The sequence below is a fragment of the Lepisosteus platostomus genome, chromosome 8 (genome assembly GCF_059453375.1).
Source record: "Lepisosteus platostomus isolate fLepPlt1 chromosome 8, fLepPlt1.hap1, whole genome shotgun sequence".
In the NCBI taxonomy this organism is placed as follows: Eukaryota; Metazoa; Chordata; class Actinopteri; order Semionotiformes; family Lepisosteidae; genus Lepisosteus; species Lepisosteus platostomus.
The window spans coordinates 28,380,296-28,395,256 of record NC_142618.1 but is presented as its reverse complement, the minus strand read 5'-3'; the positions used below and the strand labels follow the sequence as shown (position 1 = coordinate 28,395,256).

Sequence of the window (14,961 nt, the reverse complement as noted above, 5' to 3'; positions counted from 1 at the left end):
TAAACAGTATCAGCTTATGTATGGGTTGTAATTTTAAAAAAGTCCAAAACCGCACTCAAAATGCAATTTAGCGCTTTCTGGCAAGAGGAGACCCCCAAATTAAAAATGTAACATGCTACTGTTTGTGCATGAACATACAGATGCAGCCATTCAAAGTGAGCGGTACAGACACGTACCACAGGTAAGATGACACGGGGTACCGCGGTGCGTGATTGGTTGACCGACAGGGGCACTCGTGGTCCGTTGGTCTGTCGTAGAAAGACTTACTGTAAACGTCTTTACTGTGCCCATTGTAGATATTGAATTTTACCACTGAAGGGAAATCTTAGTAGCTGAGCATAAAAAGAATAGGAGCATACTGTAACGCGTGTGACGGCCATAAACGATATTAATTTTGGAACATAAACATACAGTATATAGCTGGTCTTGGTACACAAAAATACACACCAGTATTCCATTTCTCCATAAACATTGTAAGCTTCGAAGTCTTTAACTAACGTGATACCGGAGTCAACAAGCATACTTTTAGAATTTGATTAAAAGGGAATATAATATGGAATCGCGTATCTAAAGAATTTAATAACGGTATTCGTGTGCTGCGACAGGGCTGTGTAGGGCTGTTTGGCCTGCCTGTTCATGGGAGCTGTCTTGTAGCTGACTGGTCTAGGTGCGTGACTACCAACTGGCAGGTTGTGTGTTCGAATCCAATTGGTGCTGGACTTTTCTTTTAACAAACATAACAAAGCGATATTATGGACAATCAGTTGACTTTTATATTTCAAAATATCGCAACATGATCGATATTTGCGATATTTTGAACATATCTTCCCTTCTGACAGCGAATCCTGCTTCTATTGTGTGTGTGTGCAACAGAGTAAATTTTTATAGAGAAATGGAGGCTGGACAGTATGCGTTACAATATAAACATTTATATTGATTTAAATCGTGTTCTGATTTAAATCGCAAACGCGTGTTTAATTATATGTGTTTTTTAATCATAATCAGGCTAATGCATTTCTACATTTTCTGTATGAACCAGCTTAGAGGTTCATTCAGAAAGACAGTTTGTGTTTAAATTGAGTATAAGGTAATTTATGCTTCTAAAGTCATGGTCAGCATTTATTATTGTACTGTGCTGTAAACTTTTTCTGTGCCTAGTCACATTATTTTATAGCGTTTTTATTGCGTTATTAAATCCGGTGGCGCTGTGTGTTAGTTTCCTGACTCCCATTATTTAAACTGCGACACTGATCATTCATCTCTAAATAAACTTTATTTTATATAGCGCTTTAAGCGAATAGGTAATTAGATTGCTCATAAACCTAATCGCTTTTTCTACATAAACACAGCGTGATTGCTCTCTGAAAATGCTTTTCCTTTATTTTTAAAGTAGGCTCAGATTTCAACTATAGATCGTATTATTATAAACTTTCTTGGAAAAATGTATTTTATGTAAACCATGTTTGCTATTAGTTCATTTAGGGCTAAAATACGTTCATTGTCTTCCAATCGAGTCGAGTTGACATTGGAAGCCTGCCACACCCGGACTGTTAAACCAACGCATTAGCACGTCAAAGCCCATTGAGGGTATTGAGCCAGTATTAGCTTTAGTATTCCCCCCCTCTCCCCTCAATTCAATTCAATTCAAGGTGTTTTATTTGCATGACAGATGGGTACAAGCAGTGTTGGGTATGTATATTGTAACGCTTACGGCAGACAGGGACTGTGTAAGAGCCGGCGCACCAGAGCAGCGCACCGAGGGAGCATCTGCATTTATAACTTAGTTTTTAAAATTAGTCAAGCAATATGAAGCATCTCCTTTTACTTAGTGCCTGAGCATAAAAAGAATAGGAGCATACTGCAACGCGTGTGAAGTCCATAAACGATATTAATTTTGGAACTTAAACATACAGTATATGGCTGGTCTCGGTACTTTAAAGAAAACATACACACCAGTATTCCATTTCTCCCTAAACATTTTAAGCATCGAAGTCTTTAACTAACGCGATACCGGAGTCAACAAGCATACTTTTAGAATTTGATTAAAATGGAATATAATATGGAATCGCGTAACTCAAGAAATTAATAACGATATAATTATATTCATGTTGCAAAAGAACTGCAACGGACATAAAAACTCCCTTGCTTTTAACAGAGCGTTCCATAATTTCTAACTACGAAAATGCCAGGTGAAAGGATTTGTAAACATATTTTGTTAAAGCAAGTCAGTTTTTTCCGCAACACATAAAAGACATTTTTCCAAGAAAGTTTAGCCTTTGTCACTAATGAAACCACTAAATAAAGACATAAATATAGAAATCTTAAGATTTGTTTTATTTAATGTTGGTAGCAGGATGAACTGTCAGAGTGTATATTTTGTTGCAGAGTTGCTGCAAGATGTTAACAGTGAAAAAGGTATTTAGAAATGAGTTATTTCAAGATTAAAATTTTCAGAATAATTGCAAATCTAGCAGGATAGAGAAAGCACAGAAAACTGGCAGTTAGATTGATCAGATTAGTATGAAAAGTCATTTAGCAAAGGGAATGAGAAGAGTGACAAACTAGTATACTTTAGATCTTTTTTTCTGAACCAGGGAAAATCTGATCATGTTTCCCTATAACAATAATAAAAAACTGTATTTGATATATCACCATTAAAGGTGGCATCTCAAAGCAATACAGTAGATGTAAAAACAGATAAAAGGACCACAGATTACAAAGTAAATGCATGTAAGAAAGACAAGCAGTTAGAGGTGCTACCAAAATTAGAAAATGAAGCAGATACAGACACTAAGTCTTCTGAAAAGAAAGGTTCTGAGGTTAGATTTAAACTGGCCCTGGTGTGTGTGTGTTTGTGTCTGTCTGTCCTGTGATGGACTGGCGCTATGTCCAGGGTGTATTCTGCCTTGTGTCCGTCGCTTACTGGGATAGGCTCCAAATCCTCTGTACTGGATAAAGAGATTAGAAATGGATGGAAGTAAAGGCACTGTGTGGATGGAACTATACACAGTGTTAGAAACCCACTATGAAATGGCAGCATCTCACTGAGAATAAAACATTTTATAGTGCTGGCTTAAGGAAACAGCCTTTCCACCTCTCTTGCACATCAGTATCCATACCTAGTTATTTAAACAAATTGCCTCTAATTATAAACATCTGTGGATCCGCATCAGCTATGTTTGCCCATTCCTTCAATTCATGTGCATCCAACACACAGATCAATGCCAGCAACTACACATAATCTAAAATACAATCCTTATTTCAGTATCTATGTAAATATATAGTCTGTTAACTTCATCATCTTCATCAAAAGTATGCCTAACCCCATTAGGAAGTGTTCTTGTTATAAGTGTATTCCTCAGCTTTCCCCAAATTATCTTCTTCTTGCCAACATCTCTAGTCTTTTATCCTGCAATAACTCAGCCAACACTTAAATCTCCAAAAGCTGCTTGTGTTAATTTCTTTAAATCACAAATATCATGTGTAAATACTGGCCATGTAATACTCTGCATTGTGGAATAATAGTTTATTTTTAAGGGAACTAGAAAAACTAAGAACTAGAGAAATCAAGAAAGGCTTTTTTTCTAGAATTAATAAATGCACATCCTGTTCACTGGGGAAATTAAATCCACACTGAGCAATCTTCAATATGTTCAGAATATGACAGCAAGAATCCTATCAGGGATGCATTACACCTGTTTTCAAGTCCTTGCACTGGTTACCTATCAGTGCCTTCCACACAGTGCCTTTACTTCCATTTCTAATCTCTTTATCCAGTACAGAGGATTTGGAGCCTATCCCAGTAAGCAACGGACACAAGGCAGAGTACACCCTGGACATAGCGCCAGTCCATCACAGGACAGACAGACACAAACACACACACACCAGGGCCAGTTTTCCCATAAACCAATTAACTTACCAGTATGTTTTGGAGTGCGAGAGGGAGTCATATCACACATATGGAGAAAAACCATGTAACCCAGAGAGAACATATAAACCCCACACACACAGGATGGCAGGAATTGAACCTAGGACCCCAGTGCTGCAAGATAGCAATGCTAACCACTTTGCCACCATTATAAATGGATGGATATCTTAGTTATCTTTCTAGTTCACAGGTTTGCATGCATAATTTAATTTTGAAAGCCACTGAGACATCAGGTACTACTGTTGTATTTATGAAAAAGAAACAAAACAAAAAACATACTAACAACTGTGCCATCCTACTCCTTAGTTAATACATTTTATTATTCATAAACAGTTAACATTGTTAGCAAAATATTTTGAATTATATTTAACCTTATTTTTTCTTTAGTTTTGTATTTAACTTATTATATGATAGTCAGACTTAATGTATATTTGAACAATGAAAATATATTTTTACAAGATTTTACATTAAGCACTTAAAATTAATATGGTTAATAATAGTAAACTGTAACATGCTGTAACAAGATCGGTTAAACTGCGAAGAAAATGCTTTCAGAGAAAATGTTTCAGGTGTGAAGAACATAGATCTCCAATGCAATTTCAACCAAACCTGTTCCCACACACCCTGCCCCCACTACCATTAGAATATACACAAAGCACTCAAATCTTTCGAGCTAATGATCAGGTGACCCGAGAGAGAGCGAGAGAAACACCAAGGGGTGCGGAACCAGGGAACTATTTACATGGAAAACGGGCGATCTCCCCAGACTGTCCGCCAGTTTCACTGTTACCTGGATACCTCTTTATTTAGAACTCACTAACACTGATTTTTAGTTTAGAAGGATTCAAGTAGGGTTTTAGATGAAAGGCAGTGACCTTAATCAAGCCCAAATCATAATTGAACCCATTCAGAGCCTACATTACATTTTAGCGTTTCATTCTGAGCAGAAAACCCTCACACCTGAAGAAGGGGGAGGTGTCTTTCGCTGGAAATCTCGCCTGCTTCTACTTTACAACCGGAGTGCTGGCTGTGACGAATTAAACCGGTTTCACAGGTTTCAATCACAGACCCTGTGACATGGGAGTCAGGAAACTAACACACAGCGCCACCGGATTTGATAACGCTATAAAAACGCTATAAAATAATGTGACTTGGCACAGAACAAGTTTACAGCACAGTACAATAATAAATGCTGACCATGACTTTAGAAGCATAAATTGCCTTACACTCAATTTAAACACAAGCTGTCTTTAGCCCTCTAAGCTGGTTCATACAGAAATGTAGAGATCCAGGCTCAGAACACACAGCTTCATTAGCGAATACATATGCAGGACAACTAGAGAAGACGTTTTACAGAGGATGGATTTTTAGAAACATCCCATCAGTGACATCACTGAAGTCAACTCCTAGGTACTGTAACTGTCGTGTGGATAGTTTCACAAGAATCAGACAAAGGTTTAAGCATCGCTTGTTCTAGATAAAACTGCAAAAAAAAAACAACAACCCATAATGTACTTCTTTGCGGCTCTGTTTGCCCAAATCATACAATATATTCACAACGTGAAATCTAGAAAATAATATTACGTAACCAAAATCCGCAATATGGAAACAGAACCTGTGTAATTGTTGATAGATGATGTACTCGTAACATTTTTTCAAGACGAACTACAACATTTAAAAAATGACTTGTATGTACTTGATATCTCTAATCAATCCACGGGTCCCAGCACAAAACGAAACTAAAACGCATACCGTTTCGCGCTTCTTATTAGTTGCTCAAAAGTAATTTGACCGTATGAAATGCATAATATAAACCTAGAAACATATACGTGAGCAGTACTTAAGCACTGTAGTATCGGTGTTAAGACATACTTCTCAAATACTGTAAATCAAGTTAAAAATATCTCAAGACCGATTCTGGTCATAATGAAACCATGTTTCGTGTATGTTTTCTTTAAAGTACCGAGACCAGCCATATACTGTATGTTTATGTTCCAAAATTAATATCGTTTATGGCCTTCACACACGTTGCAGTATGCTCCTATTCTTTTTATGCTCAGCTACTAAGATTTCCCTTCAGTGGTAAAATTAGATATGAATATTCAATACTTAAATGGGCACAGTTAAGACATTAAATATACATATACATACTGTATACAGTACAGTTTGCATACGGTAATATGTTTATGTTCCTAAATCAATCTCTTTTATGAGCATGTGAAAGGCATGGTGAATCACTGTACTTTGCACGATTGGAAACAAATGCGTGATTGCGGAATGCTGTGGTGTTACTTTTACAAAGACGGTCAATGAAAACAAGAATGTTGACCAGGGCAATACTTTGAGTTTACACTTACAGCTTGTCCAAGGTCATTCATTATTAATACTATTAGTAATATCTTCGTTAAAGACTTTGATGGCCACAGCTCAAACATGAGAGGTTGAGCTTTATTAGCTCCACCTTGCGGAAATTCCGGATGCTATTATTTTGCTTGTCGTATTATAGGAGAATTTACGGTAACTCACGGTATTTACCGGTAGTTTGCGGTAGACTGCGTACAGCGTACCGCAAAATAATGCGGTATCGCCCGCGCATTTTGAATGGCTGCATCTGTAGTTACTGTATACTGTTATTTCTTTAGATACACGATTCCATGTTTTTCTTTAATCCCTGGCGGGACCGGGCGTCCAGAAGAATCAAGTTATAGGTTTCATTGCGCTCTGACAGAAACCAAATTATATCGTTATTAATTTCTTTAGATACGCGATTCCACATTATATTCCCTATTGATAAAATTCTAAAAGTATTCTTGCTGACTCTGGTATCGAGCATATTCGTAGAAAAGCTTAAAACTACCAACTTTTTATTCACGTTATTTCACTTTAGTTAAAGACTGGAATGCTTAAAATTTTTAGAGAGAAATGGAATACTGGTGTGTATTTTTTCTTTAAAGTAGCGAGACCAGCCATATACAGTTTACATACTGTATGTTTATGTTCCAAAACTAATATCGTTTATGGATTTCACACGCGTTATGGTAAAATTCCATATAAATATTCAATACTTAAACGGGCACAGTAAAGACATTAAATATACATATACATACTGTATACAGTACAGTATACATGTTCCTAAATCAATATCTTCTATGAGCATGTGAAAGGCATGGTGAATGTGGACCAGGGCAATACTTGGAGTTTACAGCTTGTCCAAGGTCATTCATTATACTGTAAAAACTATTAGTAATATCTTCGGTAAAGACTTTGATGGCGACAGCTCAAACATGAGAGGTTGAGCTTTATTAGCTCCACCTTGCAGAAATTCAGGATATTATTATTTTATTTGCGGTATCATTCGGCGCTTTGCGAGAATATACTGTATTAATACCGTAACTTGCGGTATACTGCTCCAAGCGCACCGGAAAATAATGCGGTATCACCCACTTGTTTTGAATGGCTGCATCTGTATTTAATTTTCCACAGGTGTTTACAACAGATTATTTCAATAACATGCCCCATACTACTGTATATAAATACATTTCTGATTAAGGGGTAATTTTAACAGAACTGACACTGAAGTTATGCGTGGGCTAGATTATCTCGAAACTACCACTGGGGCATGATGGTAATTTCCTTTTTTTTTACTTAAGGAAGTCCGAGGTGTTATTTACAATAGCCAACCACCAGTTATGATGGGAGTCGTGTTCACAGATTGGATAACAGCAGATGCAACCACAGTTCATAATAGGGAGGACAAAAGTGAATCAGAATATTACAGTCTCACTTCTTTATCTGAAATGATCATGGCAATGATAGTTGGAACTAAATTTGAAGAACATTGTAATTGCTGTGTACCGTGGCCAGACTGTGTGGAACACAGAGATTCTGAGGCTTGACCGGCCATTTAGTTAGCATGCACAAGATACACAAAATGGGCTGTTTCTTTTAAAAAATAAAGGCAAATTATTAGGTAGTGGGAGCTAAGGTGTCTGACTTCTGCCCATGTATTTTTTTATTTTGTCACCCTGAAAGTGTACAATAAGGGGACACCTCTTCACGGACAGTGGTTGTTTGTGAAAACTTGGTCTTGTTTATTCATGGAATAATTGCAGTTAGATAGTTGACCTAACATTTACATACCTAATGATTATGACACTTGTAATTTCTCTGAGGCTCCAAGGTGTTTATAGGTACAGTAATTGTACATTTAATTAAGTAACTGTTTTCACTAACCTTAGACCTTAAGAAAATCTTATGTAAGCCTAAGCAAGACCATAATTAGAATCACTCTTTATTTGACAACTCAGAATAGGACAAATTCAAGAAGACAGAAAACCCTGCAGGAACTGATTCTGAGAATCCTTCTCTAAACCATATGATGTTTAGATTCCCAGGATGTATTTAATAAGGTCCTCCATAAGATATTTTTTAAAACAAAATGTTATGGAAATCTATGCAAATATGGAATATTCCATAGAAATCTATGAAAATAATGTTATTGAATACGAAACAGCAAGTCATATTAAAGAGAATGATATGCATTTTTTAGAATGATTGCTCTGCATTTTTAACAGTTCTGTACATTCTGGAATAGCTAGCAAATGAGTTAAATTTGCATAGAATATAATTTACACAGGGGAAGTGGCAAAGCACTTAAAAGACTGGGACAAAATCAAGGATTTGATAGACACTTGACAAGTGTAAAGCAATTAATCAGGAATTAGACACATATTGTACATTACACGTATTGCATGGATGATTCTGACCTGCAGGAAGCTGTGTATGAAAGGGAGTGGATCATTTATGTAGATTCCTCTAATAAGCATGGAAAGCTGTTTTATTTCAGTTCTCTACAACAGAGGAGTGGTATAGCAAACTATATATTCATCTATTTGGGAACTGAAGTGCATTAACAGTTCATTTATTTTAAGAATAAGAACTATCTCCATGCAGACTTTTAAATAAATAATGATAACCTACAGTATATTAAATAAACCACAATACACCAATAAGTAAGTTAACAATAATCATAACTCCAGTTCAAATTCAGAGTCATAGCATGATGCACAATATTAGCCTCCAAATGCAATCATACACTGGATAAAGTGTAACTAAAATTTGTTGATTTAGCAAAATCACATATACATTTAGTATTTGTGATTATAATTAATTTATAATTTATAAATTATAAATGTGTTATGAGAAAATAATTTGTTTTTGTTTTGATTGACACAGGTGTATGACATTCAATATTCTATATACAAAATTGTATATTCTAAATGCACAATGTTTGGATGCTTAACTAATTTTGTTTACTTTAATGCTTAACTTATTACAGTTTTTGCTTCCACTTTGGGAACCTGGAATTTTATTGGGAATCAGTCACAGTCAAGAAGACAGCAGCTTTATGTACTAGTAAACCTTATATTCAATCAGTTGCTAGTTCCAGGACACGAGAACCAGAAGATACAAGCTAAACCTAAAGCAGGACAGTTACTTTTTTTATTTCCTCAAATAAGTGATGGCATTATTTTCAACATGACCTTCAGCGTTTTGTGCTAATGGTACTCCCAGTGGGATTGTCTGATAACTATTGAGTTGTTGTTATGTGTTTCATCAAGAAAAAAAAAGCTTAGCCTTTTTTATGATGCCATGGAACTCTTCTGCAGACCCCAAATTATTTAATCCAACCTCAAATGACAGTCTTGGAGATCTGATGATACTAAAGTTTTTTTTAAGTTTCCCAGTTGTTTCCCTTGGCTCCCAAACCTTTTTTCTGTATGGACATTTTGGTAAAACGCTCTTACATTCTTTTATTGAAAGGATCACAACCATTACTTTAGCCATGAGCGTTTTGGTTAGCTGAAATTGCAATGCCTTATGGAGTTTTTTACAGAGATGTTCCGTTTTCTGTGGACAACTCACCAACTTTGCTAATTTGTATGATACTATTTTGTTTCTGTATTCAATCTCTTTTGATACCCAATTGCAATCAAGGTGACTTCTAGTAGTTTCTGTAAACTCTGAAACTTTGTCAAAATGTCATAAGACTAAGAAGCTGCTGTGGATTATATTTACATTACAAATCATTTTTTCACGTATTTACAGATGATGAATAAAGAGGAACATTGCACACTTCTAAATGTGTGTAATAAATTTATGTGATTGATATATTCCTCCTCATTTTCAAACATTTTCTATGTCTTTGTCTCATAAATGTTGAAAAATTCCAGGGCATTTATCACTTTTTTCCTTACAGCTCTTGAGCCTTGGGTGTGTGGAGTTTGCATGTTCTCTCCATGTTTTCTTTTACTCTAGGTGTTCCATTTTCATGTCCGCTTCCAAAGAAATGCTGAATATGTAGGCTGAGGACAGGAACGTTTGTGTGTTAATTGTGTGTGTGACACAAGGACAGACTCTAAGTAGCTTTCTGATAATGTATGGATGAAAAATATGGATATGCAGCTGTACTTTTCTTTATTAAATATGCTTCAAGGGAATGAATAAATCAGGATAATATAAATCAGGATGCATAATATACAGATCTCCTGTGTATATATTTACATATAAAATGTGTGTATGTAAAGCAGTGCAAATAATTTTTTCATTCATGTAAAGAGTAAAGGGTTTTTCATGTTGCTATCCCCAATAAACCACCAAGGTGAATAACGGCAATTTGATTTGGATATTATAGTCTAGTTTTTGAAATCTTGAAACCTTTGACAAGAATGTGAGCAGGTTCAAAATATCCCTTGTGGTAGCAATGCATTTCTTGTGCCAGTTACTGGATTGTTTACCGTTAGAAACAAGGCATGCTCAGCTGTACTGACTCCTTATGAGTAACAGGTTTGAAAGCGTTGCTAGTCAAGAGGCCCTGTGGATATTCTGTCTTCTGGGGTGGTCGATATTGTACAGGAAATCTCGATGTAATTGCTTGAAAAATAAATATGTCACTATGACATTGAGCTAAGAGCATAACGTGATGATACCATTATTAATAACACGTATAGTGTTCTTGTACACATTTACCATACACAAATGATAACTTTTCATATGACAATGTGTTCTTGACACTTCTTCACTAATAACAACAGCTGTCAAATCACTTTTTATGGTACAGGATGTACTGCTGTCAGCTTTATACTTTGTGGTGATTTCTCATGCACTCTTTGGGTTTCATGTTTCTCTTTTAAAATGTAACTTTATGTCTCTCAACCTCTGTTTCTCTCTCTCTTTCTTTGTTTCTTTCTCTCTTTCTCTCTTCATTTTCTTTGTCTTTGCAAAACAGCCTCTGCAGACACTTCCTCCCTCCAGACAGTTTCTGGTCAGGTACAAGCTCGCAATGTCAACCCTCTTCCTGTAGTGAAAGAGGAGGATGAGATGACCCTTCATGGAAACTAAGGGAAAGACCTTTCGTCTATTCTTTGCTGTCCTCTAACATTACTGTTTCACTTTACTGTTACTGTTTGACGGATCCTGAAAAGATTTAAAAAAATGTATTACTGCATCAGGAACTGATCGTTTTAATTGATAGGAAGTGATCTGTATTCTGCAAAGGAAAGGGGATTTATTTTAAATAAGCCTACTAAGCCTACTGTATATTGACATGAAACAAGGTATGCTAAAATTAAGAAGGCTATATACAACTCTACATGAAACAATGTTAAATGTGCTTTTGAACCATTTTTTTAAAACTTACAAAATATAACTCTTTGGGATACAAAAATACATGACAACAAAATTATCTTTGTGTGCATGCTTCAGATTTTTTTATTGCAAGAATTGTAACACATAAAGCACTTTCTGTGAAATGGATCATGTTATGTGTATTTATTAGGCCTCTGAGTCTTTTCTAACTGAGAAATCTGTTCTTTTCCTTAAAATAATAAGAGCAGTCTGGTACATAAACATATGCATAAATATTTAATGACTTTTCTTTACATCTCTGTTTTTTTTTCTTTCAATTTCTCCAGCTATGGATTTTATACCTTTTAAATACTATGAGAAAATAATTTGTCTTTCAATATTTCTCAAATATTTTGATATTCAATATTTCTCAGTTTAAAATAATTGAAAATTATGATTAATTTCTTTTACACATTTGGAAAAGAAGCATGAACTTGCTGGCTTTTAATGAAATGTTATAAATGTTTTAGTGAAATGATGGTACTAGATTAACCTATCCTTTAAATTTAAGAATGTACATTCTTAAGAGTGTAACCACAAATTTGGTTCAATCTACACAAGGTCCTCAGATCTTATTCTGTATTTCATCAAAAGGCTCTTTGGCAATATTATTTTTGATTTATGCTTTTATACTCATACTCTCATCATGGGCCATCCAAGAGGAAACCCTCAAGCCTTTTTACTTGCATATTTCCTTAGTAATTACTATCAACTCAGCCCATTTAGGAAATGAATTAAACTCTTCAAACTACTTTTGTGGTATATTGCTCTAGAAGTTTGAAAATTACAAATAAATTATATATGTTTTACATTAATTCATGAGTTTTAAATTTTCTACAGGAATATATCACTCAAGAATAAAACACATTACACTCAAGAATAAAACATATTATTTATATTCAAATATATAATCAACACTAATTTCAAAGATAAAGAAATAAACAGCCTCAATGATTCAATTTATATCACAGCCATGGATGAATGTTTAAAACATACAGGGACAAACGTTCAGGGACAGTGAAGTCTAAACTAAGATATTCATTAAGAACTCTGGTAAACTTTTCTCGTAAAAAAAAAGATAAATAAAAATCCCAAGTACGGTATTTTGTTACAATAAAGTCAATTCAGTTCTACCCTCTCTGGTCAATTAAATGGACAGAGAGGTGGCTCTATGGCTAAGGATCTGCACCTGTGGCTGGAAGGTTGCTGGTTCGTATTCCGCAGCCGGCAGATGAATCCTACTCTGCCCTGAACAAGGCCCTTAACTCCAACTGATCCAGGGATGCCATATAAATGCCTGATCCTGTGCTCTGACCCCAAGCTTCTCTCTCCCCATCTGTGTCCCTGTGGGTCTTATGGAGGGCAAGCTGGGGCATGCAAAAGGACAAATCCCTAATGCAAGAAATTGTATATGGCCAATAAAGTGATCTTATCTATCTTAAATACGTTGGTAGTGTTGAAATTCATATTGGGGTGAAGGTGTCAAAACTATAGTTTACACAAGACTGAGGTAGCAGCATTACAAAGGTTACATTACAAGATGTAAACCTTTCATAAGCAACAAAAACGGAAAAAACATTGAAAATACCCAACTGATGGAAAGGTTAAAATGTGAACAATTAAATGAAGTGCAGATTCTCCACAGAACACCACCTCATCTGTGAAGCATGGTGGATTTAATCTCATAGTCTGGTTATATAGTATGTGGCAACTCTGGAATGTCTCACTTGACTTTATTGATGATACTGTATGACCAATGATGGGAGCAGCAGAATCAATTCTGATATTTACAGAAACTTGGTCTGCTTGTGTAGAAGAAAATTGTTCTGTATTTATCAAGCAGTACTTCAACATACGGTACAAAATAGCAATGATCCAATACATACTGACAAATCAACCAAAGACTAGATCAGGACATCAGGAGAAACATGTAGAAAATCTTAAACTGGCCAAGTCATTTTCCAGATTTAAATCCAATTGAAAATGAATTGTATATGCTGAAGATAAGTTAAATCATAACACACAAGAACAGGCAAAAACTCAAAGTGGCTGGAGAAAAGGCTTGGCAAAGCATCACAAATGATTACAAAAAGAGTTTGGTGAGTTCAGTAGATCACAGACTTCATGCAGTTATTGCCTCAAAGAGATATAAAACCATTTTTATAATAACTATATTTTATGGTCACTTAAAATCAGTGGATTAAACATAAAGTATGTTTTTGTTTGAATATATTCAAGTGTTTGCATGGAATTACCCAAACATAAAATGTATAATATGCATATTATTCATATTGATATCATAATCACAAATTTAAATTCCTTAGATGTAAAGCAAACATAGGTTTTTACTTTCCAAATATTTTGTGGAGGGTATTGTACAACAACCTAAATAGATCTTGTGTTAAATGATCTACTTTAAAATATGATTATCATTGTGAGCTGTTCTGTCCAAACCCCTAAATGTGAATAGACAGTAACAATGTAAACTTATGAAAACATGAATTATTTTGAAATTAATGGTTGCTAAGTGTTTGACTGCTTTATATTTAGTTACAAACACCTTCGGAAAGAGTATATGCATCGTACCTGTACATGTGTTCCAATTTCCTGGGAATTTTGGTATCTTTCTTTAGAAAGAGAGGCCAAACATTGATAGATATGGAGCTTTAGAATCTTTCTCACACATGGGAGTTTCATATGGGACAAGCACATTTTTACCATGTCTAGATAGATCAATTTCAAAGCTTTCAGTCATTTGTGTACAGTATGTTATAAGCAATTGAAGATCTTGTGTCTTGGGGAATTCATCGATCAGCTTTCATGATTGCTTCAGTATAAAAATATACCACACATACAGTAAAGCAAATGATACTCTTCTCCAAAAGAAATAAAAATAATATCCTCCCAATATTTTTTTCATATAGAATAAATAAAACTTTGTAGTAGATTAATTGGGATAATCTGACAAGTTTTAATTTTTTACTTTGACTTGGAAGCTACAGCCTTAGTAGCCTTAGCACAGATGAAATATGCATAAGTCTGCGTAAGACCCAAAAAACTGCTTTATGCTGTGGCTGGAGCGGTGTGTAAGACTTTCATGAAGATGACTACTTTTGAAGAGCTACAGTATTTAAAAAGCCAGAAAAAAAACTTTGTATCCCAAATGCCAAGTTGTAAAATAACAACCTAGAAATGGATCAGATCTGAAGTTTAATAAACTTTTTTTCAAATAACTTTATTCCTGAACTTAATAGAATTATAACACAAGTTACAGTAGAAATCTCCCAGATCCAGGAAGGTTAGATCCTAATCTCACACAATTCCACTCGTCTCCACTTCCAGCTTTG

The 14,961-nt window shown here is 35.1% G+C and overlaps 1 protein-coding gene across 3 annotated transcripts in view; it reads left to right on the top strand.

Annotated features, from left to right (window-relative positions):
- tmie (transmembrane inner ear) overlaps positions 1-14,961 on the top strand; it is a 90,511-nt gene that overhangs the window by 59,945 nt on the left and 15,605 nt on the right. Inside the window, exon 6 of one of the 3 annotated variants that reach the window (XM_088643046.1) lies at positions 9,267-10,325. The exons of the other annotated variants lie outside the window; for them this stretch is intronic. Within the exon in view, the coding sequence (XP_088499172.1) occupies positions 9,267-9,490 (224 nt within the window). The 3' untranslated portion in view covers positions 9,491-10,325. Of the gene's footprint in view, positions 1-9,266; positions 10,326-14,961 lie in introns of those variants that run through there. 3 annotated transcript variants of the gene reach the window in all.